Source organism: Agelaius tricolor, unplaced genomic scaffold (genome assembly GCF_023055355.1).
Source record: "Agelaius tricolor isolate 1412-34295 unplaced genomic scaffold, bAgeTri1.0.p SCAF_3, whole genome shotgun sequence".
NCBI classification, from domain to species: Eukaryota; Metazoa; Chordata; class Aves; order Passeriformes; family Icteridae; genus Agelaius; species Agelaius tricolor.
The window spans coordinates 60,174,773-60,198,289 of NW_027269263.1; the positions used below are offsets into that span (position 1 = coordinate 60,174,773).

The following is a 23,517-nucleotide window of genomic DNA, read 5'->3' on the forward strand; positions in this document are numbered from 1 at the left end:
TAAATTTCATCTCAGATCCCTGATTCCTTAAACAGCCATTTGAGTTATGATATCCTCTTTCAAACACATAAAAAACTACCAAAAAAAAACTCTGACCAAAACAACAACCAAAGAAAAAATAAAAAAAGCAAAACACACACACGATCTCTGCAGCTACCAACCCTAAGCAGAAAATTTCAGTCTCTGATCCTAAAGAAATTGAAGTGTCATCTTGCAACACTGACCCAAATGCAATGCTCCAGACAGAGGATTTCAGTTTCACCCATATAAGACATCTTGTGCTTAGCACATATATATCTGTCCTTCAGCTGTGCTCCTCGTATGTCCAAATGCCAAAGGTGGAATGTGGAGCTAAGTGACTCCCCAAGGACAGTCAGCTGTGTTAAAATCAAGCATACATGGGGACTTTTCAGGTTTTGGAGTTCATGCAAAGAGTCTCCTATCCCACTGTGCTGTAGGAAGAGTTAAGAGTGAACACATTTATAGAGAGACCACTGAGGATCCCTTCCACCTCCCTGCAAATTCATAAACCATATCCCAATATATAATAAATCTGATCCCTTTAGGAATCTAGTTTAAGAGCATCCATTTGTATCTTTAAGGGGGTGAAAAATATTCTTGAGTAGTCCTTGGACTTTGAAGAAACCTTCATCACATCTTCATCACATTGACACATGATAAAATGTGTCATCACCTTGTTTCTTGAAGCTTCCCCATCAAAGGGAATCTTTTAATCCAACAAAAGGATTAACATAAAACACATATGGAGTAGCTCAGCTTTTACTGATTAATAAAGCTTTTTGAAGTTGAACATTTGTTTATCAGCAAATTCACAGTTGGATCACAGAAAATTAGACTTTGAGAAAATACAAAAAACAGTTTATGCTTTCCCTCAGCATATTCTGCTTTCTAAGTTTTGCCAGAGACTTCTGGTACAAGGAACTTGCTGGGTTCCTGTGGAATTTTGCCTTTTGTACTAACAAGTACATCAAAAGTCAGTGTTGCTAAGAAAGCTGACAGGAGCTCTCTTAAGGAAAGTTTTAACGTGGAAATTTCACTACAAAGCCCAAAAGGTGTGACCAAGGTGACGGGTGGACACCTTAAACTGATAAGGAAGAAAAACATGAAAGAAAGATGCCAGGTGAACACACTCCATGAAACAGCTTCATACTTTCATGAAGTTCAGTATTTCCTCTTAACCAACTCTGCAGCAAGCTGTGTCCAAGGACTGGAAACAGCTTTTAAAGCTTACTAGGAAGAGCCCCAGATTTACCTGCACTCTTTCCTGAGGGGTCCCATTAACCGTGCTCCTGAAATACTGGCACAAAGTGTGATACCAAAATGCTTGAAGAAAAACTCAAATATTCCAGGAAATGTGTTACACTACTGAGCATACTGTTATCCAGACCAACGGTGCATTTAAGGATACTGCAGCTATAGAATAAGCATTATGGCCATGCTGTAGATAGGTACCATCACACTCAGAAAACACTAGCATTTACAGAAAGGAAAAAAAAAAATATGAGGAAGCCTTTTTGAAAGAACATACTGTTTAACCACTCGTTCTTGAATGCCAATTTATTAAATTATATGACCAGAAGCAAGCCCAAAAGTGAGGATTTATCTTTTGCTTGTGCAAAGGACAGATGCTGATGCTCATTATGCAATTCAATAGTTTTTTTTTAATTGCAGCAAGAGTTCTACTGAAGTTGAAAGTCTGATGCTTTTACATACTTCACCAGTCAAAACTGGCATTTCTAAATTCAGTCTTACTCTGGTGCCACAGTAACAATTATTGCACTCAGCTCAGTCTCACTAAAAACTCGACCAAGAAAAGGAAAGGAAAAAACATTTGAGCATTTTATCATGACACGTATGTAACAATTAGGAAGGGATCCATTTTAAATAACACAGCTTAAGTTTTGCATTTGTGCTTTAATTCTTCTCTCTGAAGTGAAAACTGAACTGAATTACAATTCAAATGTTTTGACAACTTACTGAAACTCTCTAACCTGGGAATGTACAGATTTTGTAGCATATTTAAAAAACACTGATTCAGACACAGGTACCCTGGAAAGTACTTAAGTTGAATGGGTGAACAATTCAACACAAATTAGTGTGATCTTGTAGCAACACAATCTAACCTGAACTTTTAATATGGAGAATGTGGAAAGATGAGAAAAGGGTACAAAGAGTTCCACTGAGACAAATACTGGAATCATGCACACAGGCAGGTATCAATGCCCTTAAAGCAAAGATTCTGAAAGAGAACAGAAGTTAGAGTCACTGATTTAACCCAGTCTTGGAGGTTAAAAGGCAGAATGCAGGCTTGGGGTTGTGTACAACACACAACTATTGTACCACAGTTTGTGTATAATGTGTGTGTGCAAGTTTCCATCTCTGAAAACAGCACTTGCACTTCATTCTTCCCCATAACGTTTAACAGAGCTTTCAGTAAGTAAGTGGAATTTTCATTTCACAGGGGATTTAAAAACTTTTAAATTTGATTTTATTGTGGTTGAAAACGTAAATATAGTGACTGAAGAAAAAATAAGGAGTCTTGAGAGCATTGACTAGAGAGCACAAAGGTATGGAAGCCAACACTTACAAATTAAACTACCTCTATGCAATATTATATTTTGAAAAATACAGTTTACCGTGGAAAGTCATTGCTCTGTAAAATTTTCAACTAGCCACAGAGAAAAACCATCAGTGTGTTTTTTGGGCATGATCTGAATGGAAGGCATCAGAGCAAGAAATAAGGAAGAAAACACATTTTTTTGCCTATCAGCTAGAAGGTCATAGAAGGAAAACAAAAATAACTTCAGAAGAAGAAGCTGCCTGAGGGTAAGAAGGCTAGCAAAGCCCTGGAGACAAAAACTGAACTAATCCAAGAAAAAGAATTTTTGGGTTACATTGTGTTATTCTCAATATTGAGCTTCAATATTAAAGCTGAAAAAGAAACTTTAAAACCAAAAGAAACCAAGTATTGTTTGAGCAATATTTCACCTTTCACAGTCAAACCCCCAGCTTAGGGTGATGCTGGTATTAATGAGGCCATGCACCTGCAGAACATCTTTCACAATAAACCTAGACAAAGAAACCTGCTTGTGACAAACTTATGAAGAATCTCTCACAGGGAGTAAAAAAAAAAACCAAATCTACAACAAAACTTCCGCAAAATTAACCACGGCCATTTAATTTGCAAGTGAATTTGTGAAAGTGAATAAATAAAAGGATCTAAATGGGAAAGATCTGCTAAACCTATCAGTGCCCCATATTTTTCTCCATATGAAATGTGAATGCAACAAAACTATGCTAACAATGACAATTAACTCTGTAAGGAGAAAAAAAGTCACATGGTGAAGCTGGTCAGCAAATAATATTATTTGCCACAAGCACTTTTTAGCTTTCTTTGTCTCAGTTACAGTTAAAGCTCCAAATGCAATGCACTGTGCTGCAGGATGGAGATTCAGCAGGTGTCTCTCTAAGCTTGCAGACTTGATGCCATTGCAGCACTATGTAGAGTTCAGGGCCACAGAAATCAAAATTATGACTGTGGCTATCTATGAGGGCGTGGGAAGGTGACCGCCCTCTTTATCTGTCAACCAGAACACAAGATTTGCAGAAGACAGATCAAGTCAACTGTGAAAAGAAAAGCATGTAAACAGGCAATATTTATAAGAATTTTCACTGCAAGCTCTCTGATTTATTTTTCCAGACTTTTATGATGCCTTGCAAGGTATGTGAGTTATGTGAATCTATCCTCTGAGGCATAATGTTGCATCCACACAACCTGGATTTCGGTTAAAAAAATAAGACTCAAGGCATGACAAGCAAAAACAAATTCAAACATCTGACATGTGGACAAGTTGACAAATGTTTGACTTCACAAGTGTTGTGTCTCACTAGCTGTCATTCCAAACCACATTTGCTTCAGCAGCTACAGCTGACTTTCAAAATAGACTACATTTACATCTGGATATTTAAACAATGTTCATACAGGCTAATAGATTCAGATCTGGAGTCTGAAAGAGAATATGTAAAAGTTTTTCTGCTAGTGTGCAAAATTCCAGTGAGGGTAATTTCAAAAATAGCAAAGCATTTGTCTTAAACTCACCTGCAAAGTTCCTGCCACATCTGAAAAAGCTATTTAGACCAACTCTAGCCATGGAACAAAATCTAAAACTAATTGTGTAAAATGTCAATCACTAGTTTTTAAAATTTTAAAAGTTTAATAGTAATAAAATGGTTATAAAAATAGTAATATAATTAGAGTAATAATAATTTAGACAATTTGAATTAGGACAATAGGAGACAACAGAAACAAAGAGTTACAGATGGTTCAGGTACATTTCTCTGGACAGCATGAGCCCGAAAAAGGACACACGTTAACAAAGGATTAACCCTTGAAAAGAATAACTTGTTGCATATTCATACACTTCATACATGATGCATAAATTCCATTCAAACACAGGATTCTGTCTGGTCATCGCCAGCTTCTTCCTCTGAATCCTAACAGTGCCTTCCAGGTGGGAAGAAGTTCGTTTCCTCTGATAACAGGGCAATAAATTCTTTTTATCTGGAAGATTTAGGTGTCCTGTGGCTGCTATTTCACTGCAAGTCCTTTCTTTAAAAAAAGTATCCTACATAGCATAGTTTCTATTTTAACATTTTTTATAACCCAAAACTACATTTAACACACTACTTAAGAAAATTAATACAGCATAACTTTCTAACATAACACATATAATATTCATTTTAATATTTGTGAAAAGCCAATCATAAAATATGCATTTTTCACACTAATGCTGCAACAAGGAGATGACAATGTCTATTTTAAATACTCACAGGAAGCATCCGGAAAAAAAAATTTAAAATTTTCCACCTCAGTGAGCTACTTAGTATGTAGACAATTGATGGAGATATAAAAAGTAAACCTGAATAGACCTGAAGTCCTAACACTGTAAAATTCTGCCAAATACATAACAGAAAAAAGTTAAAGAACCAAGACATATTGTCATGTAAAAACATATGGCATGCATGATCTTACAGTCCTTAGACAGAAGAAAGTGTATTTTAGTTGTATTTTTCCAAAGTGTAAGCATTTTTCTGGGAGGATCACTGCAATTAAAGCCATTTGCTTCATGATGCTGGTACACAGTTTGTGTAATCTGTTCCTATAGCTAAAGAGCAACACCTAGCTCGAAATTAAAAGTTAATAAAATATTTTGCAGTATTAAAGAAACAAGCACAGCCAAACAATTTCAAGGGGAAAATTAAAATATTAGCATGAAAAATAACATAAAACCTCTGTGCACAACACAAAAACATGCATAGACGAAAGTTTGTTCATTTTTTGAACTGATAATTTGCTCCAGTTAATTTGTTCTTTTGCATCTTTGCAGACTTCCTCTTCTCAGAAATCATACCTGAAATTATTTTGGGAAACCCAGCACACACAGTCCAGTGCCAGCTTCCTTATGATGTTCAGCATTTCATAGAACTAACAAAAAAATACTAAGAAAATGTGGAAAACTGTTTTTTGCTGGGAGACTAAGCACAGTTCAAGTTATTTTCCTTCTCTGAATTTCTCCAATTTCAGCCCTTTGCAAGAAAATTGTCTAACATTGCCTGTAACTGGCAGAGTCAAAGGAAGAGAAACACCTGAAAATCAAAAATTGAATAGCAGCATATCTGCCAAGACATACATGATGCTTCTTTTTGTACTGATATCAGGTTTCAAATCAATTCTCAACAAGGCTTACATTCTTAAAATCATCTAGGAGAGAGAGGAAGGCAAAGACATTTTCTCCTGATTAACCTCTGATATGACCACAACTCATGGGTAAAACTCCCTCTGTGGATTCTATGGGATATCACACACATGAGTAATAACCAACAGAAAACATCAGAATCCTCCATCAACTCAAGACCTAGTCCATCAGTGTCTCCTCATGACAAAATCACAGTATTTACTGTGTCACTGTTTGCGAAGTAAGGAGGGAAGTCAGAAGCACAGATTGCCACCAACTTCAGGAAAATCCAAACTTCACCATTGGGAATGACCTTATTTTCAGGCAAATACTTCAGCCCTCACAGGCTGAGAATAAAAGTAAATGGTTTTACCATTTGGAATTGAAGGGATACTGGAATTTAGTAAGGAAGCAATTTCAACACACCTGGTAAAGTGTGTCCATATCCAGATACGTATCCATGTGTACTCACAGGTATTTGCAGTTTAGAGACCTGGTCCAAGGCATCACAGAATGATCAGCTCTAAACTTTAGATTAGCACACAGGAATGGTGGACTCAGCTGTGAGATGTGACTATTTAGGCCTCTTGGAATTCTCAGTGGAGCTCAGGAGACTGAGTTGTCACAGAGTCCAAAAGCAAGAGATGATGTCCAGTCAAAGTTCTGCTAAACAAGTGGAGAACTCAAATTGATCTACACAGTATTTTTAAAGAGTGGAAAGCTACCTTGTTACTACAGGCAATTTAAGATTAGCAGACCAGAAGGTGAGTGTCCCAGAGTGGCTTTAAGAATGTTATGTTGGTTTTAGATATCAAAACAAAACTCAAGCTAGAGTGAGGATACCTTTCAAGAAACAGTAGTATCAAGCACACCTACAAAATTTATTTTGCTTTTGTAGGTCTTTCAGGATTCACAAAAATTCCCAAACCTATTTAAAGTGCACAGGATCTCTGCCTGGGAACCTCAAAAGATGTAACACATTTAAGCTTCCCAGTTTTATTGTGAGACAGTGAAGCCTTGTTTCAGGCAGGCAGGGAAATACTGAGAGATTTGGACACACTTGCACAGCTGTGTTGAAATTGCATCTAAACCAGCAGATAAACATTCTCAGCTCCTCGTTCAGAGACACAGTTGTGCACCTTGGACATTTCCCAACAGCACGTAGAGGGAACCTGTCTCCTAGCACACAATCTGTGCCTCAGTTTCCATGGAAACCCAGCTTCCTCAGTTTTCTTAAGAAATCAAGGCAAGGAGGCTAGAGTGAAGATATTATGCCTCTGGTTGAGATGTCTGAAGAAATCTAGGCAATAGGGTGCAAATGTGCATGTAACTCATCTTTATCTGCACACAGCTCAGGAAGCCAAGGGTACTGGGTGGAGCCTTCCCTTGAGCCACCTTAACATGAGTTAGTTAAAAGCAGACACAAAGGACCCCAAAGCAAAACAAATAAATCACAGGCAGGAATTTGACAGGGCAAATATGACTGTCTCTCATTCTCCACTGAAACACATTTTAGTGGAGCTGAAGTGTTTGCTTTACACTAATGGTTATGCTGTTGCCTTACAGTGTGGGCAGTAATGGAAGAAAAATGCACTAATAAATGCACTGTGAGTGTACAACATAGGGTTGAATACAATATCCTGACATTGAATCTTTCCAGAAAGGGGTATTTTATTGTGGAAAAGACTTGCAGGAGAATATGCATAAATTCTACTTTTGGATAAAAGGATAATTATTATTAATTTCAAACTCTTGCACAAACATTAAAACATTAAATGATGTTCAAATGCAGAAAGGGATCTTAGCTAAGCAAGAAATAGGATGCAAAACTTCTGCAGTCTGGGCTTGAAAAGACTGTTACTAGGTATCTGTTATTCTTAATTTTCTTTAATTTTCTTCTATCAGAAGGTACAAATTGCTAACTATCTTCAATTCAAGTATCTGAGCAAAAGGAAGAGGCAAAACTGCAAATTTGTCTACTGTAGAAAATCCAGGATGCTTCCCAAAATGTACTGATCAATGGGCAGAGGACAGCCAAGGGCTGCACAGCTACCAACTTCATACTGCACAGGAGTGAAGCTGCTGTTTAAATTGGTCTGTAGCACTGGACCAAATATTACTTTTTATAAATTGAATATATTACATAAACAAAATTTGTTTATATATAAACAAAATTTAAAATATATACTTAATTCCCCTCATGATGCAATGCATAAACTGTAAACTAAACCTCAGAAGTATTTAAAATATACCTTTCTAATTTTAAAGTATGACCAAAAAAATTAAAATCTTTGCAAATCTTAAGACTACTACAGTACTTTACATTGGTAATAAAAAAGTATTAGTAATCCATCTTTGATATTAATAACTTTAGAAGGGTTTGATTTTGTATAGTCAATGAAGAAATATTTGTAACTACTCAAATCATGTTTTATAAATATAGTACAATGTCAGGTACTCTATTTAGCATTTCTATTGATATTCCAATACTCATCAAATAAGTATTAGTATCTTCCAAATTTTCCATTGGAATGAAAAGATTCTGATCCATTAGCATGATCTACATAGCTCCAGAAATCTATGGCACTCATGAATGAGGTAGGAATGCTAAAACTGAAGCTAAGTCCAGCAAAAATGAACAATTTGGGTGCCAGACAGCCCAATGGGCTAGGCATATTATTGTTGGTACCCCTGGAAAGGCTTTGTGAGTTCTGCCAATAGTTATTGCAGGGTACATTTTCAGTGAAACCTCCACCCATCTGCCAGCACACACCTGAGGATGCAGGGTGCAACAGCTGATCTGTACCCACCATTTACACAGAGACAGAATATTAACTTCTCCATAGTATCATAAAATCGTAGAATTATGGAATATCCTGAGTTTGAAGGTGTTGTTATTACATTACAAGGGCTCCACACTGCTAGAGTTTCGTACCTCCTTGATGTTTCTCACGGGCATCTCCTCTAGGCACTGACTCTCCATTGTCCCCGCAGTAGCCAAGTGACTCCTCAACCAACCAATCCACTCTTTTACAACACTCTTCTTATTGGCTACAGCTGTGGCCTGTTAAAGTCAGGCCTGTTCCCAGTCTCTAATAATTGGCTCAGCTGAAACTCCTTAAGGGGTAAGATTACTTTCTATACTACCTTTATTTTCTTATATTGCATCCCCCTACATGAAGGGACCCAGAGGAATCATCAAGCCCAATTCCTTGTTCCTTGCAGGACCATTTGCATATGGGAATCCATTATATTGAAATAGGGGTGTTCAGTAAGGTTAGGCCAGACAAATACACAATAATAAACAGCAGAAAGCTATAAAAGATATGTTCACTATTTCAGCAACAGGCTCCACTGCAAGACACTTCACTAGGAGGCTGTTGTCTGTCTCCTTCCTTACTACTCATACTACTCTCTTTGTCCACTGCACTCTGCTAGAAACTATAACATTTTCTTTTCATCCTAACTTTTTCTTCTATGCATTCTATTTCCTAGTAAGAGTAACCTAGGAAAGCCCTGTGAGTTCAGAAGAGGTCTTCCCCCTTTCTCCTTCCTCAGCTAGGTACCTATTTCAACCACCAGTTTTAAGCTTCTGTCAAACAGAAACTCATACCCATTTACCTGGTAATATTTTCTCTCATTACTAGAGGCTTTTCTAGCCCATAGTACCATGAAAACACAAATAATTCAGAATGCAAGAGATATTTCTCATTTAAAGGTGATCTTATGGCTCAAGTTGTTATTAGAAAATTCATCACTGATATTTGTTTATTATAACCTTGCCCAAAGGTTGTTTGTGTCTCATGCTTAGAGGAAACCATGACATCCCTGAGGTATGATATTCTCTGAACAATAACACTGTTGATGTAATTCACTGGAACCTTCCTCATGGCATCACTGGAGGATGCCTGATGCCCTTGCATCACACTTTTTTCAGGATTCAGGTCTTAATTAACACTTTGACTCATATTAGCCCCAATGGTAAAACCTCTGTGCAGTCATTATAACAGCTCCATTTGACTCCACTCCTGATTTCAGAGAAAATGTGATTTATTAGACTGAAGAAGACTGAAACTTCAGGTAAATAATTCAGCCTCATTACATAAAGTTTATAAACTAACAGCATAAAGATAGTCCTTGTAAAAAGCAGAAAGAGAAATATATATGGAAGGTGAAGAAATCATCTTAGTAGAAATCAATAGATCAGGTGCAGGAGATAATAAATATCTCCTGTGTATAAAAAATGTACAGGAATGTTTAAAATCAGAAGTCATTGAAAGTTCTGGCATACATCTGGGATAATTGCAAGTAGAAAAGTCAGTATAAATATCTGAGCTGCTAGGAACTACTGGACCAAAGGACTATCCTTCTCCTAATTTAGTCTTCTTTCACCTCAGGAAACTGAGTCATACCATCCTTTTCAAAATGTAACCATGTGCTTCCCTAAAGTGAGGTGGCACCCTTCTTCCACGCTCACAGAAAAACTGTTCTGGAATATTTCTTTAAGTAAGCATGAGCTACTTATTTAATTTTCTTAAAATTTTAAGATCAAACCACCACAAACCCATATAAAAACCCCTACATTAATCTTGTGTTTCGAGAAAATATAAACTTTTGCTGTGATAACTTAAAAACATCAAACTTATATGGGTTGAAGGGAAAATGGTGGGGAAAATTTTGTATCCACAAAGGTCGGCAAATGACTTACAGTGTTTTGTAACAGTAATACAAAGTCCACAGAATGCCACGTAAACACATGCCCACTCAAGAAAAAGAGAAAAACAAGAAAAATATTGGACTTATTTTCAAGCAATTTGAAGGAATTAGAGAAGCTTTGGCACAGATAACACTGATGCACGTGGTGTATTAGGTAAGAGAACCAAAGGCAGGACAATGGGCACCTCTTGTGGTACCTAGGCACAGACAACAGACTGTGCATTGCCTACAAGAAGGAGAGTCCTCAGGGCAGCAGCAGTTTCACTCACACTGATGCTTCAGCTGCATGAAACTGTACTGATAAAAGGACTCTTTGGGTGGGACTCCTCTCCCCCAGCTTCACACACTTACAATATAGACATTCAGGTTTGAGGCTTCTCCAGCTGAGAAAGAGAGAAGTTCTTCTCAGTTATAGTTCATCCCATTTTCAAGTCTTACTCAGAAAATGTCAGGTCAGTCCTGGAGTGGAGGAGTGTCTGTTTTATTCCATTGAACAAAAAAAATGAGCTTTGGGCAACCAGCTGAGTAGACATCTACAGTTAGGTGAATTCATCTCTTTTTCTCCTCTCTTTCACTTTAAATGATACATTCACCTATATGAATATGTAATTGCCCAAGGAAATCCTGCTTTTTCATCCTTTAAACCTACTTCTAATAGTTCTACTCTGAATGAAGTGTGTTTATTAATTTATCCAAATCCCTCCCTGTGTTTGGTCAGTAGGAACCATACAAAGCAATGACCCAGGTCTGGTGTTTTACAGAATAGAATTGAGAAAGGGACTGCTGACAAAAGAACTTTAAAGAAACAGATAGTTTTTATTTAAAGCATAAAGAATTGTGAGGTCACAATGAAGCATGGTCTTCGCACAAATTACGATTGAAATACAGGTTAAATTAGCAAATTAGGAAAAATAAAAAAAAACAACAAAAAAAAGCCCTGTTTCTTGTTTCCCCAAGATCATTCCTGACTATAAAATACAGTGATCTTCAAGTCATAAACATTCATGTACGTCACCTAGAGGAATATTTTCCAATCTATTTATAACTTAATTTCTTCCTTGGCCCTGGTTCCTATCTGTCGGTCAATATTATAAACATCTGCCCTATGCCAACAAACGAGTTCATTTTTACCATGAAGTCAGGAGTCATCTTTCTGCATGCCATGTCTTATTCACATCACACTGACACTGCCTCTAAGTGTATAGGCAGTAAAAATAACCATGAAAGCATGTTTCAATAGTAAATAAAGATTTTTTAAAAATACTAAATAGAAAACTTGAACCATTAGTACTCACCACCAAGGCTTTAGACCTGTTACTTAGAAGTTTTTCAATGTCTCTGGCTGCAATTTCCACAAGCTGACGAGGGTTGTTTGCTTCTACAGTATACATTGCTGCATTTTTCAAATAAATCTGCAAAAGAAAAAAAATGGAAATAAATCAAAATGACAGTACACATTCAAAATAAGCCAAGTGACTTGACAGAAGAGGCATCAAGATGTCATCTGTTCTTACTGGAGCTTCATAATGACTACTGCTAGGAAAATCCAATTGGGCCCTGTGAAAGAAGTAGTTCACCTTTTTGTCTGAGAGGTTGAAGCTGACACTAAAAATTATTTAATAAATCTTCAAAATTGACCAGTTTTAGTGACAAACTAACCAGCTGCAAAATGCTCAAGGAGTCCGATTCCCAAGGTGTGCTAAGAGAGCAGTAAAATGGTGATCCTTTAAAATGACTGAATTTCAAATAAAATAGTTATTGCTGAATTGAATTCTTTCTTGAAAGATGAAATATAAACATACCCATTGAATTCATTCATTTAAGTTATGCTTATTCAGTTTAGTCCCTTATCTGTTTATTCATATGATAATATTAGTATTCACAAGGAAAGAGAAGGAGGAGCAAGTAAGAGGAAAAGAGGGAAAAGCAGAAATAATAAGGGGAAATGGGGAAAAAAGATGAGGGGAAAGAGGGGAAATTTAAATATGTTTCTCCCCTGTCATGAATAAAGGTTATCTCTGAGGAGCCATTAACTGTTTCCAAAGCAGAACATGTATATGAAGAGGATAATTTTATTTGTTAATCAATGACATACAGTGAAAAGCATGTAACCATAAGAAAGGAGAAAAAAGATGCAAAAAGTGCATTTGCCTATCACTGTCCTACTAGAACTGAATAAAGAAAAAAATACTATATTTGGAGTGGAAAAAAAGGAATACAAAAAAAAAAAAAAAAGGTGGATACCTTATAGCTTGATGGGCAAACAGGGAAAACTAATTTATGCATCCAACAGATGGCCTGAGTTTACTCAAGCACTTTGCCTCTGTAGCACTGCCTGGTGGGGGCTGTGCTGTCTCCTGGGGAGTCATTCCAGGCTCGGGCAGGAATGGTCCAGCACTAATGCATGGCCTGGCTGCCATCCAGCACGAGAGCCAAAGAACTGCTGAGCACACTGAGCCTGCCAGCCCCGCCAGCTCCCCGGGGTCAAACCTTGGGAGACCTCAGAGAAACTCACCCCATTACACCTCTGGTGCTTATGGCTGATAAGTACCACAAAAACTTTTCTGACAACTGCAGTTATAGATGCAAATTGTTATCAGGGCATGGCCCATAAGCTGCCACAGCTTTTCTGCACTTACGAATTTTGTGAGATTTATGTTGGGTCTTGGTTTGTTGTTTATTTTCCTTCAGCAGTCGTTCCTTTCCACCAGTAACTGAGCAATTGGAATAAGCTTTATTCCTCATATAGTAATGATTATTATAAAAAAATCAGTGCACCATGAGCAGAAAACTACTAAAACAGATGACAGAGCATAATCAACTCAGATTGTAGTCTGGATACTTTTGAGGTGCTCAATTTTCAAAACAGCCACACAAAAAGTTTATCTCTAGATAAACCCAAAAATCTCTTTTTGAGGGGTGTCTGGGTTTTTTGGGTTAATTTTAGGGGTTGGGGGGATTTTTTAGGACATATCCTAATAGCAGGATTGGCCTATAAACCAATTATTAATTAAACAAATTTGGAAATAAAGCCATTTTATTCTACAATTGATCACTTCAGAATTTCATTCCTTTTTCTCTGAAACACATTAAACTTGCAGTCAGCAAACTATTTTGGAGGTAAATTGACTGTTGTGACCAGTCCTACAGACAAGGCAAGAGTAAAAATCAGTTTTATAAATCCAGATGGTTTGAATCAAGACAGGAAATTTCAGAGGAACATCTAAATTAAAATGACCATCAAATCTTGTAAAACTTTCAGGTTTTCACATTGTCAACAAACATTCACCCTGGTCACACAAAGAACACACACTGCAATATACCAGGTGGTCATGTCTTGGTCTTTAAAGAGATATGTAATGGCAAATTCTTTAAACTTCATTTGTGACTGCACGTAGTTTACCTTAATCAAAAGTTACTAAATTTACAGAAAAATGGAAACAAGATTTTTTAAATGGTGTAAAAAAATATAAAATAACTTTCACAGAAGTTTTAAAATAATAACTTTAAAAACAATTTTAAAGGGTTCATATATTTCACTTGTGAAAATGTTTGATTGGTTTCCTTTGTTCAATTATTTCTGGTCTCTTTTTTTCCAGATTTTTTTTACACACTTGCTTTTTATTATTTCCTACTCAATGGTGAAAGCAATATAAAAAATAGTATAAACCCTTTTCATTTGGGGTTTCAATTAAGCAAAAAATCTAAAATTTGGAGAAAGAATTGCAAAAAATGTCATTTCATAGTAACTAATCTTTTACTCAACATGATAAACACTAAGCAAGCCATAAGAAAAGAAAATTCACATAGAGGCAGAGTGAAATATGTGTTCAATTAATGCAGGTTTGAAGCAGATGGATGCCAGGGATGACCTAGAGATTGCACTGACCAGATATGTAAGAGCAAGTGCTGTAGTGCTGATTCTCTCAAATTTTTAAGCCCTTAGAGAAATCTGGTTTCTAACAGGCTGTGATTGAGCAGCCTCAGTAAAGTTAAGGGGGATGTCACACTGCACTCACACAACCACCAACCAGAAAGACAAAATCTTATTTGACTTAATCACAGAAGCACAGAATGACCTGAGCTGGGAGGGACTGTAATGATGATCTGGTACCAACCTCACAGCCATGGGCAGGGACACCTTTCCCTAGACCAGATTGCTCAGAGCCCCATCCAAGCTTTTCTTGAACACTTTCAGGAGCCCACAGTTTCCCTGAGCACCCTTTGCGAGCGTCTCACCACATTCACAGTAACAAATTTATTCTTATCACCCAATCTAAACCTATTGATTTTCAGTTTAAAGCCATTCCCCCTCACCCTGTCACTATCTGCCCTTGTAAAAAAGTCTCTTTCCAACTCTCTTGTAGCCATTTTTTGGTACTAGAAGGCCACCATGAGGCCTCCCCAAAGTCCTCCAGGATGAACAACCTTAACTGTCTCAGTCTTTCCTCATAGGAGAGATGTTCCATCTCTCTAATCATCTTTGTGTCCTGCTGGATTGGCTCCAGCAGGTCTGTGTCCTTCCTTTGCTGTGTTCAATGTAGAGCAAAGTCACAGTAAGCCATAGTGGTAATGAATTGAGAACCTGGATGGAAAATTTGTACTTTTGTCCCTGTATCTAATTTGTTCTTCCAGAAAATGTTATAAACCCCATTTTGAAAGCACTCACATTTTGCACACACCCAATTCCTATAGGGAAGTTATTCCTATATACCCAAGTTTGAATGCTTTGAAAGCTGCAGACTATCAAAGTGGGACATTGGGACAGTGGGACATTTTCAGGAAAAAAAAATAAACATTTTCATCTTTCTTCTCCAGCACCAGCTATCAGAGAAAATTCAAAAGTCTGAATCACATAACAAGGAGATCATCACTACAAGAGATAGGAGCATCATTAAAACTTTTCTAACAGGCATTGTGGGTCCTACCACCAAGAAAGCCTGACTGAGGCTTGACAAATACAACTTGTATTTGTTAGTGATTTCAAGAAAATAAAATTCAGAACAACTCTCACCCAAAATAAACCCTTTGAGATTTACACAAGATTCACACACAGACCTGAATCAGTGACTTTCTTTCTCCCCTTCTTTGTTTTACCCCATGGCAAGGCTGGGAGCACCAATCTACCCTGCTTCTACTGCCAGTAAAAGATTTATCCTGCAAGCTCCTGAACAAACAGCATCAGAAATTACTTGGAACTTCACACACTTCTTTATTTTCCTAAAGTGTGAGACCTGTCTCAACTACCAAGGAAGAGTCTAATATTCATTAATTATTTAGGAAGTGTGTACATAATTTATTTGTTGCCTACTACCCTTTTCTTTATTTCACTCTAGCACTGCAGCAGTTCAGTACAACACTACACAGGGAAATACACACTTCAGGATACACACTTCAGGATTTGGCACCCTGGGACAAACTTTTCCTTATCCAAGCTTTCCACCTAGCAGGCTCACAAAATTAGCAAATGCTCATCTCAAATAGCCATAAAAGGTGTTATTGGCAAAGGTGTGCTCATTTGTCTTACAAAATACTATTTGGCAGGCTCCATAGCCTGTTAAAAGGAGTTAATTTGAATACAATTTCTTAAATTGCTTTAACTAAATGAATGCAAGTTTATATTGATTTTTAAATCTAAATTATTTTTTAGTACTTTTATCAATAATATTTTGCTACAAGATCTCCAAATTGCCAGTAAAACCCTGCCACTTGTCACAGAATAAAGCCTCATTGCATGACTAAGCAAAGCCTGTAAGGTCACAGCACAAAAATACTTTAATTCTTTTCTGAAGTCAATAGTCATGCACTTCTTTATTCAGAAAAGACTGTATTAAAATTGCACATAATGAACTGCAAGGTTTTAGGGGAGAGAACATGATGGAGAGAGTCACAGTAAGGTGAAACAACACAACAATAGTTGAATGTGACAAAGATTAGAAAAACTGCCAGCTCCTCAGCAGAACGTGCCCCTCTCTGTTCAGCCTTCAAGGACATGTTTATAAATCTCTCACAAAGAGACATTCTCCTTGCTTCCCTCCAAGCTCGCCAGGGCAAGTCAAACACTTCTGCATAAATTGAGAGAGAGTGAAAGACGTTATTACATGGCTCTTGCTGCATTGTGACAGGCATTTGGGCTGGCCCTAGCACTGAAAATTTATTTAAACAGCCCTCATGCTGTATCACTCTCAGAAAAAGAATTATTTTCAACTGCAGTAGAAGTCCTTTGCCTCTTTGTTTGTCTGTTTGCTCTGAACATGTGAGTCACCCAGTTTAAAAACAACAGAGCCTCTCCTTCAGGCAGTGGTAACTTGGCTGAGGGCCCAAACATAGGACATGAACATGCCAATCTCATTTCCATCACTGAATGCTTCCATGGACGTAGAAATCGTATCAGCCAACGTCTTCAGAAGTTCAAACCCAGAATTTCAAAAGTTAACCAAAATCACTGTAATTTTTCCAGCTTTGGAAAAGAGAAAATAAATAGCTCAACAATTCCAATTATGCTTATCTGTACAAGGTAAATCCATGGATGCTTTTATTATTTCAATACTCTTTTCAAGACCACTTAGCTCAGCCGGGCTGAGACATCTCTGTCAACAATCACTGCCTTAGCACCAAATGCTTTTTTGTCAGCCTAGACCAGCTGGAGACTGCCATGATGGCAAAATCTACTGCTCAAAAATAGTGGTGAGCTTGCAGTAAAATCAACCAAAACTTTGTGCTGGGTTTTCCCCCATGTCCTCTGAAATCAACCACACCAACCTACCAACAGTACTTGTGAAATCTTGACCTAGGATTTACAAGCTTGTGCACTAAAGTAATTAACCTATTTAATTTTTTTTTTATCCTTCTGAATAGAGTGAAACTTAAATAAATGCTGAGTAAAGTATTCTCTTTCTGCCCACTCCTCACTTCTGGAAAGGCACTCCCATTGCCAATTCCCCCTGGTCCTTCCAGTCTCTTGTTTTCCACCACTTTGTGGCACTACCAGGGCTGAGTGATCCAGACCTGTCTCACCAGGAACCTCTGCCTGTACCCTGGGCCATCAGCTCCATTTCAGTCCAGTCCTCAGCTGAAAAAAAAAGTTCATGTCTTACTGAAATTTTGAGTAATGTTAAAATATAAATAAATAAATTATAGTTCTATTAATAAATATTCAATGTTTTAAAGAATAAAACTTTCTGTTTAAATAACTTTTTTTTAGCTAACAAAATATCAAGTAATAACACATATATATTTTGTAATTTCAGTTTCTGTTTTTACCAATGCCATGAAGTTACATCATGATCTCATTTCTGAGAGAAAAGCAGAAAGAAGAGGTCATGTGACAGACATCTACAAATATGGTAAGATCCTGGGAGCAGAAGTCAGAAAAAATAAATAACCACTTTCTAACTTTATATTGCATTACATTATATCATTATTGTATTATATTTTCATATATTATAATATCATATATTATATAATATCTAACTTTTTTGTTATTGCAGATATTCTCCTTTAACTGAAATTTTAGTAGCCAAAAACAATATGATCTGCCCAGCCTAACAAAATTCTATCTTCTTACTTGTGCATCTTATTCCCAAAGTTATATTAATAGTTTCTATTTCTATATACATGCCAGACTATTTTTCATTCTCACAAGACACTTCTTTTAATCAGAAGCAATTAATTGAGAAGCTCATTGAAAAGCACTCATTTCTAAGAAGCATTCTGGGTGTTCAAAGGACTAAGTCTTTTATAGGTCTTACTCTCTGCTCCATATAGTGTATAAATAAGATCACAGCTGCTCCCTAGCAACTCACAGATGCCTTCATTCCTGGAATTCATGGCAACAACACAAAGGAGGAAACCACCCCAGTGGTTCAGGGTAGCTGCTGCTTTTCAGAGTCACTTGCCTGATCACTGAGTGCTCTGAAGGTCTGGGATGACAAGTGACAGGGCAGCTGATGTGCTGGAAACCGTCACTTACCACAGCGGTGACGCGCAGGTTAGGGGAAGAAACAATTATCAGAGCAAGTTCATTCATTCCTAAGCAAAACACTCAGAATTCTGCAAGGGGCTGGGACCACTCATGGCTCAGTTAACAGCAGAGAGAGGATAAGCAGTGCCAGAGTCAATGGGCTCACTCAGGTGCCTACTCAAAGGGCAGCACATAATCAGGCACACTTTGTAGGAATCATCAGCCCCTTTTGATTGTTGATAATTAATAGAGTAGTCCAGAGGACTTGCAAATTAAGCAGCAATTTTTGTAATTGCCACTTTGTATTTAAACCTTGATAAAACAGGAGTTCAGCTTTGTACTTCTACTACTTTACACAGGAAAAGCAGATTTTACATCCCCCTTTGTTAAGAAAAGGTATTTTAAGGTATTCAATTTTGCTTCCTAGTGATAAAAATACTTATTAAGTAACAAGAGGACATCATTTATTGGTTTCATAGCAGTTTTAACTCAGGCTTTTAGCTGAGACTGAGTAAGAACTCAAAAATGCCAATTCATGAGTACAAGTGGATCTTTCCTGTAACAGAAGAAGAACAATAGGAAGAAAATGTTTCACATTTATTCTGCACTTCTGGTATATCTGGAAATGGGCACTTATGTAATTTCTAAAAACTCACTTATTCATAGGAAATTTTGGCCTACCTTAGCTATTAATTTGTCATCTAGCTAGCAATTTGTCATCTACTGACTCTCTCCCCAAAATTAATTTTAAATCTCAGAATTTAACTTGAGCAGATTTTTTATTTTTTTTTGCTTTTTACTAATCATAGGACTTAGAAAATTATTAACTGTAATGTTTGGGGTTTTGTTTGGTTTAGTGTGTGATTTTTTTTTTTAAAGAAAATGTTTAATTTTATTCTCAGCTTCCACAAAAAAATCTGAATATAAGTACCAATAGGACAGAATTTATTACTGTTGAAGCCAACAGAACATTATAAATTAATCAAGAACGGTGCTTTGATCACAGATTACCCAGATCAGCAAACAGTAATTAAAGCTACAGTAATATTAGGCCGTCTCTTCCCTTGAGCTTGAGCAAGCTTTGTTAATGCAGCCACCTATTCTTAGTGACTTACAGCTGCTTTTGTTTGCTGGAAGAAGGAAAGCTTCAAAATGTCAGTTTATTGCTAAGGGAGTAGAGAAAGTGTGGCAACTGGAAATAGCAAATGAGGTTCCCTGTGTTTTGACAACCTCTTAATTTCCATTTGGATTACAAAGAAAACGTGCAGATATGTATTTAAATTTCTCAGCTTGCATTTTTTAAAGTGATTTCATTTTCTGACATCTCATCACTGGTCAGCAATGTGTAAACTCAATAGAATTTAGTTTGGAGAATTCTACTTTTAATGCCTGCAGCTTTGGTATTTGGTTGCTCACAGAACATGGCAGTGGCAGTGGCACACCTCAAATGGGACATACATTGTTAAAAAAAAAACTGTGAATAACTTTGGGAGTCCCTAACCAGGCTAAACCATCTCATACATTACTATAACTCTGTTAAAGGGACTCTGACTCCTCAAGAAATATCTGAAATGACCACATTTCACTGCACCATACCCTTCATAATTCTATTCTAAAAATAATCCTGACCTCCCTCCCCTTCACCACACCCCTCTCAGGGACAGCAGAGTGGTGTCCCCCCCTTAGGAATGACAAATGTGAATAGTGTGCAATAGCCTATTTATGCTAGAAAGAATTCATGTGTTTCACAGGCTGGCTTCATGGACTCACTCAGCCAAACTTTCTGATACCTGTTTTGTTACACATTTCTAAGTTAATTTTAAAAGCTAAATAGAGTTGATCTCTTTTTATCATTTTTCCCTTTTTTCCTTAGAAAAACAACATAAAAAACTGCACCTCAGTGAAAAACTTCATTTGTAGATAACCAGAATGACCCATAAATATGGCCTGAAATCAAGGAAGTTTCAGCAAATATAAAACTGGTGACCCAATGAGGATAAAAGTGCTTCAACAACTTCAAAATAGTTGACTTGTTTGAATTTCCATTTCAAGATTATATAAAAATGTAGTTTTGGTTTATGTGGGTAAAAAGTCTTCTCTACTTTATGTTTCAAAAAAAGTTGCTTAGTATTTGGTTTCATTGAGGACAACAAAAAGAGACAAAAGGAGAAAAGAAAGAATATAACACATTTCTGAGTTTTGAGATCAGTCATTGTGAACCTCACTGAGTAGCACAATTTGAATGAATAGAAGACTTTCTTTATTTCCCAAATTTAACTCATTTAAACACTTGCCTTCCTTTCTTAGTGCACTGGAGAGTACACCCAAGATATACAGGAAAGTATAGTTACACCAGTTGTGTCTGCAAGTATTGTGGTATCAGTTACATTTTACATTTTCAGGGATGAAGAAGGATGGACTGCACAATACCTTATTATTTTATATGTCAGAAGTATCTTGAAATTCAGGGTCAAAATAGTGACAAACTCCTCAGAATCTATGGCATTCATAACATTTCAATCAAAATTTTCATTTTCTAATGAAATTCAAACTTATAAAGTCCACAGCCAGGACCTCCAGAGCAATGTTCACCAAATATAATAATTTGGGTTGTTATTCTTAAAATCAACTATCTTAAAAAAAAAAAAAATCAGTTCTTGCATGTCTTCTTATTACTTTTCTTAATCATAAAACACTCCATTACTTCAACCTTAACAAGGGTGAGTATAGCATATTTTGGAATGTGTCCATAAATCACCTAGGTCCATCTGCTAGCTCATCAGAGAATAGCAGGAGCTAGAAAATTCTTTGCCTCTGGGTAAAGCATATACAAATCAAATCCAACTTGATACATACAGTAGTTAAAAATAAATAAATAAATAAATAAATAAATAAATAATAGAGCTGGTAAAATTAAATAGAATATTCACCTCCATGTATCTATCTGTTTAATCTTTTCAAATTATAAATTCAAATTTTTATAAAGCTTTTGCTAATGCAGTCAATTTACTTTATGAATGTAAAGAAAGAACCACATAAATATCATGCCAATCATTGAGAAAAATAGTAGAAATGAAAGTGTTTACTGCTAAATTACCTGCCAAATCACTTTCTTTAGGAGGAATTGCAGGCAATTACTACGACAATAGGGAAGATTTTCCAGATCCAAGTCTTACATGAATTTTAGGTAAGCTCTTAAAGCCTCCCCTTGCACAGACCTCTACACAGATATGGAATGAACAAGAGAAGCACTGTATGAGGGCCTCTCTAGGTCTGTCAGTGGTGTGTCTGTAGGGCTTCTAGAACAGAGCTTCTAAAACTACTTAAGCTAAAATCTGTAGAACCCAACAGAAAGTTACTGCAGGTTATAATTCCTTCTGGCAGAAGGAAGCTTTCCTGAACATCCCTGCTGCAGGGCAGTTCAAATCAGAGATCAGTCTTTCTTACAAGCCATTCATCTCAGTCAAACTCCAGAGACTGATCCAAGACCTGGAAAGCTGAAAGTGTGGCCTGGGAAGCTGCTGCCAATGTGAGTGCCTGAGCAGACTCAGACCATCTGTGCATGAGGCACACAGAACTCACTCTGAGCAAGGGATGAAATGTGCTCCTGCAGGATCTCAGCTGGGCTGTTCACTCAAGAACAGCTAATTATTGTAAAACAGCATTCAAAAGACAAAATAAATAACAATCTTCTGACAATGGCTGGTGAAACTCATGAATGAAACTCATCACCACATATCATACACCCATACCTCTTTTTCTTTTGTAGGATGAAACAGTATTATTAGTGTCATATATTATGAGTATTAGTATTATCTCAGTAGGAATATCATTTACAGGCCAAGTCAGCCTATATGGATTCACTGTACAGCTCCTGGAACTCTAATAACAGCATGCCTTATGAACATCATGCATGGATTGTTTTTGCAGAGATGTATCAAAAAGGAAACAGATTCAGGGAGTGGAGTTCCTTGGAATTGCCTCTATCTGATGCTTCATTCATTTCTGCCATTGCCTGAAAAGGTTACTCTGCACAAGATGGCATTTTTCTGGTGTAACAGCCATAGAGAAGCTCCAGTGTGTTTGTCACATCAAAGCTCTTTACACAGACCCACATTTTTTAATTCAGTGTTTCTGTAAAAGAGGATTCTCTTCAATCAGTTTGGAACAGACAAGCTCATGCACTGCTCTAAGGCAGATTCTCTAATCCAAGGCCTTCCTGTCTGGGTACTGCAGGGTTCCCCTCCTTCTCTCTCCCTGTGCCTAGAGGTATTTTAGAGCTGGAGTCCAGAAGCATACTTGTAGTAGTTTATTAGATTAAATGAGCTGTCAATTAGCTTAGTCATGAGTCTTTGCTGTGAACATTCTATGTAAAAATGGAAGTTGTGCATACTTTCATGAAAATGGAACTATGTACTTACTTAATTCTGTACTTCAGGAGGTTCTTCACCTTTATTTTTTTTCCTGTATGCTGAGGTATCTAGTTTCTAGACCAGAATGTGACTTTGTACATATTTTTGTCTTTTCAAAGACCAAATACTTACTGAGAAATGCAGCTAGTGAGATCAATCTCAGAATTTATTTTGCTACATGGACTTTACAGTAGCTACTGTCTATTCTTTTTTTTAAATTTATTTATTTCTAACAGTCTATTTGGTCTGTAGAAAACATGTATCCTTCACACCAGAGCATCTTCATAATGCCTGAATGCACAGAGAGTTCATGGGTAAGCAAAGTTACATGAACCTTCTTAAGCTGAAATGACAATTACATGACTATTTGTTGCTGTTGTTTTTGTTGTTTTGTTTTGGTTTTTTTTTAACATAATACTTATAAAACCAAGAAAATATACTAAGTTGTGCTTTGTTGAGAGACAGTTAAAGAAAGAAGCACACAGGACAAGATTTTCCTGTGTGTCCTGTATTCCTGCTTCCAAGTCTCAAGCTGTACATAGAACACCTCCTTATAAACATTCCCTTTGCTCTTTTAGGGGAAAAAAAATCCTTGGGAAGGACTAAGGACAGTACCTTCTTCAGCTGGGCAACTACAGCAGCAACAGCCTCTGCTTTTTGTGTAAAAATC

General features: G+C 36.9%; 1 protein-coding gene across 3 annotated transcripts in view; it reads right to left on the reverse strand.

Moving 5' to 3' along the window:
• The window catches only part of CACNA2D1 (calcium voltage-gated channel auxiliary subunit alpha2delta 1), a 367,656-nt gene that overhangs the window by 287,551 nt on the left and 56,588 nt on the right, over window positions 1–23,517 (reverse strand). For all 3 annotated transcript variants that reach the window (XM_071424021.1, XM_071424020.1, XM_071424022.1), the window contains exon 3: window positions 11,768–11,884. In XM_071424021.1, the coding sequence (XP_071280122.1) occupies window positions 11,768–11,884 (117 nt within the window). The remainder of the gene's footprint in view (window positions 1–11,767; window positions 11,885–23,517) is intronic.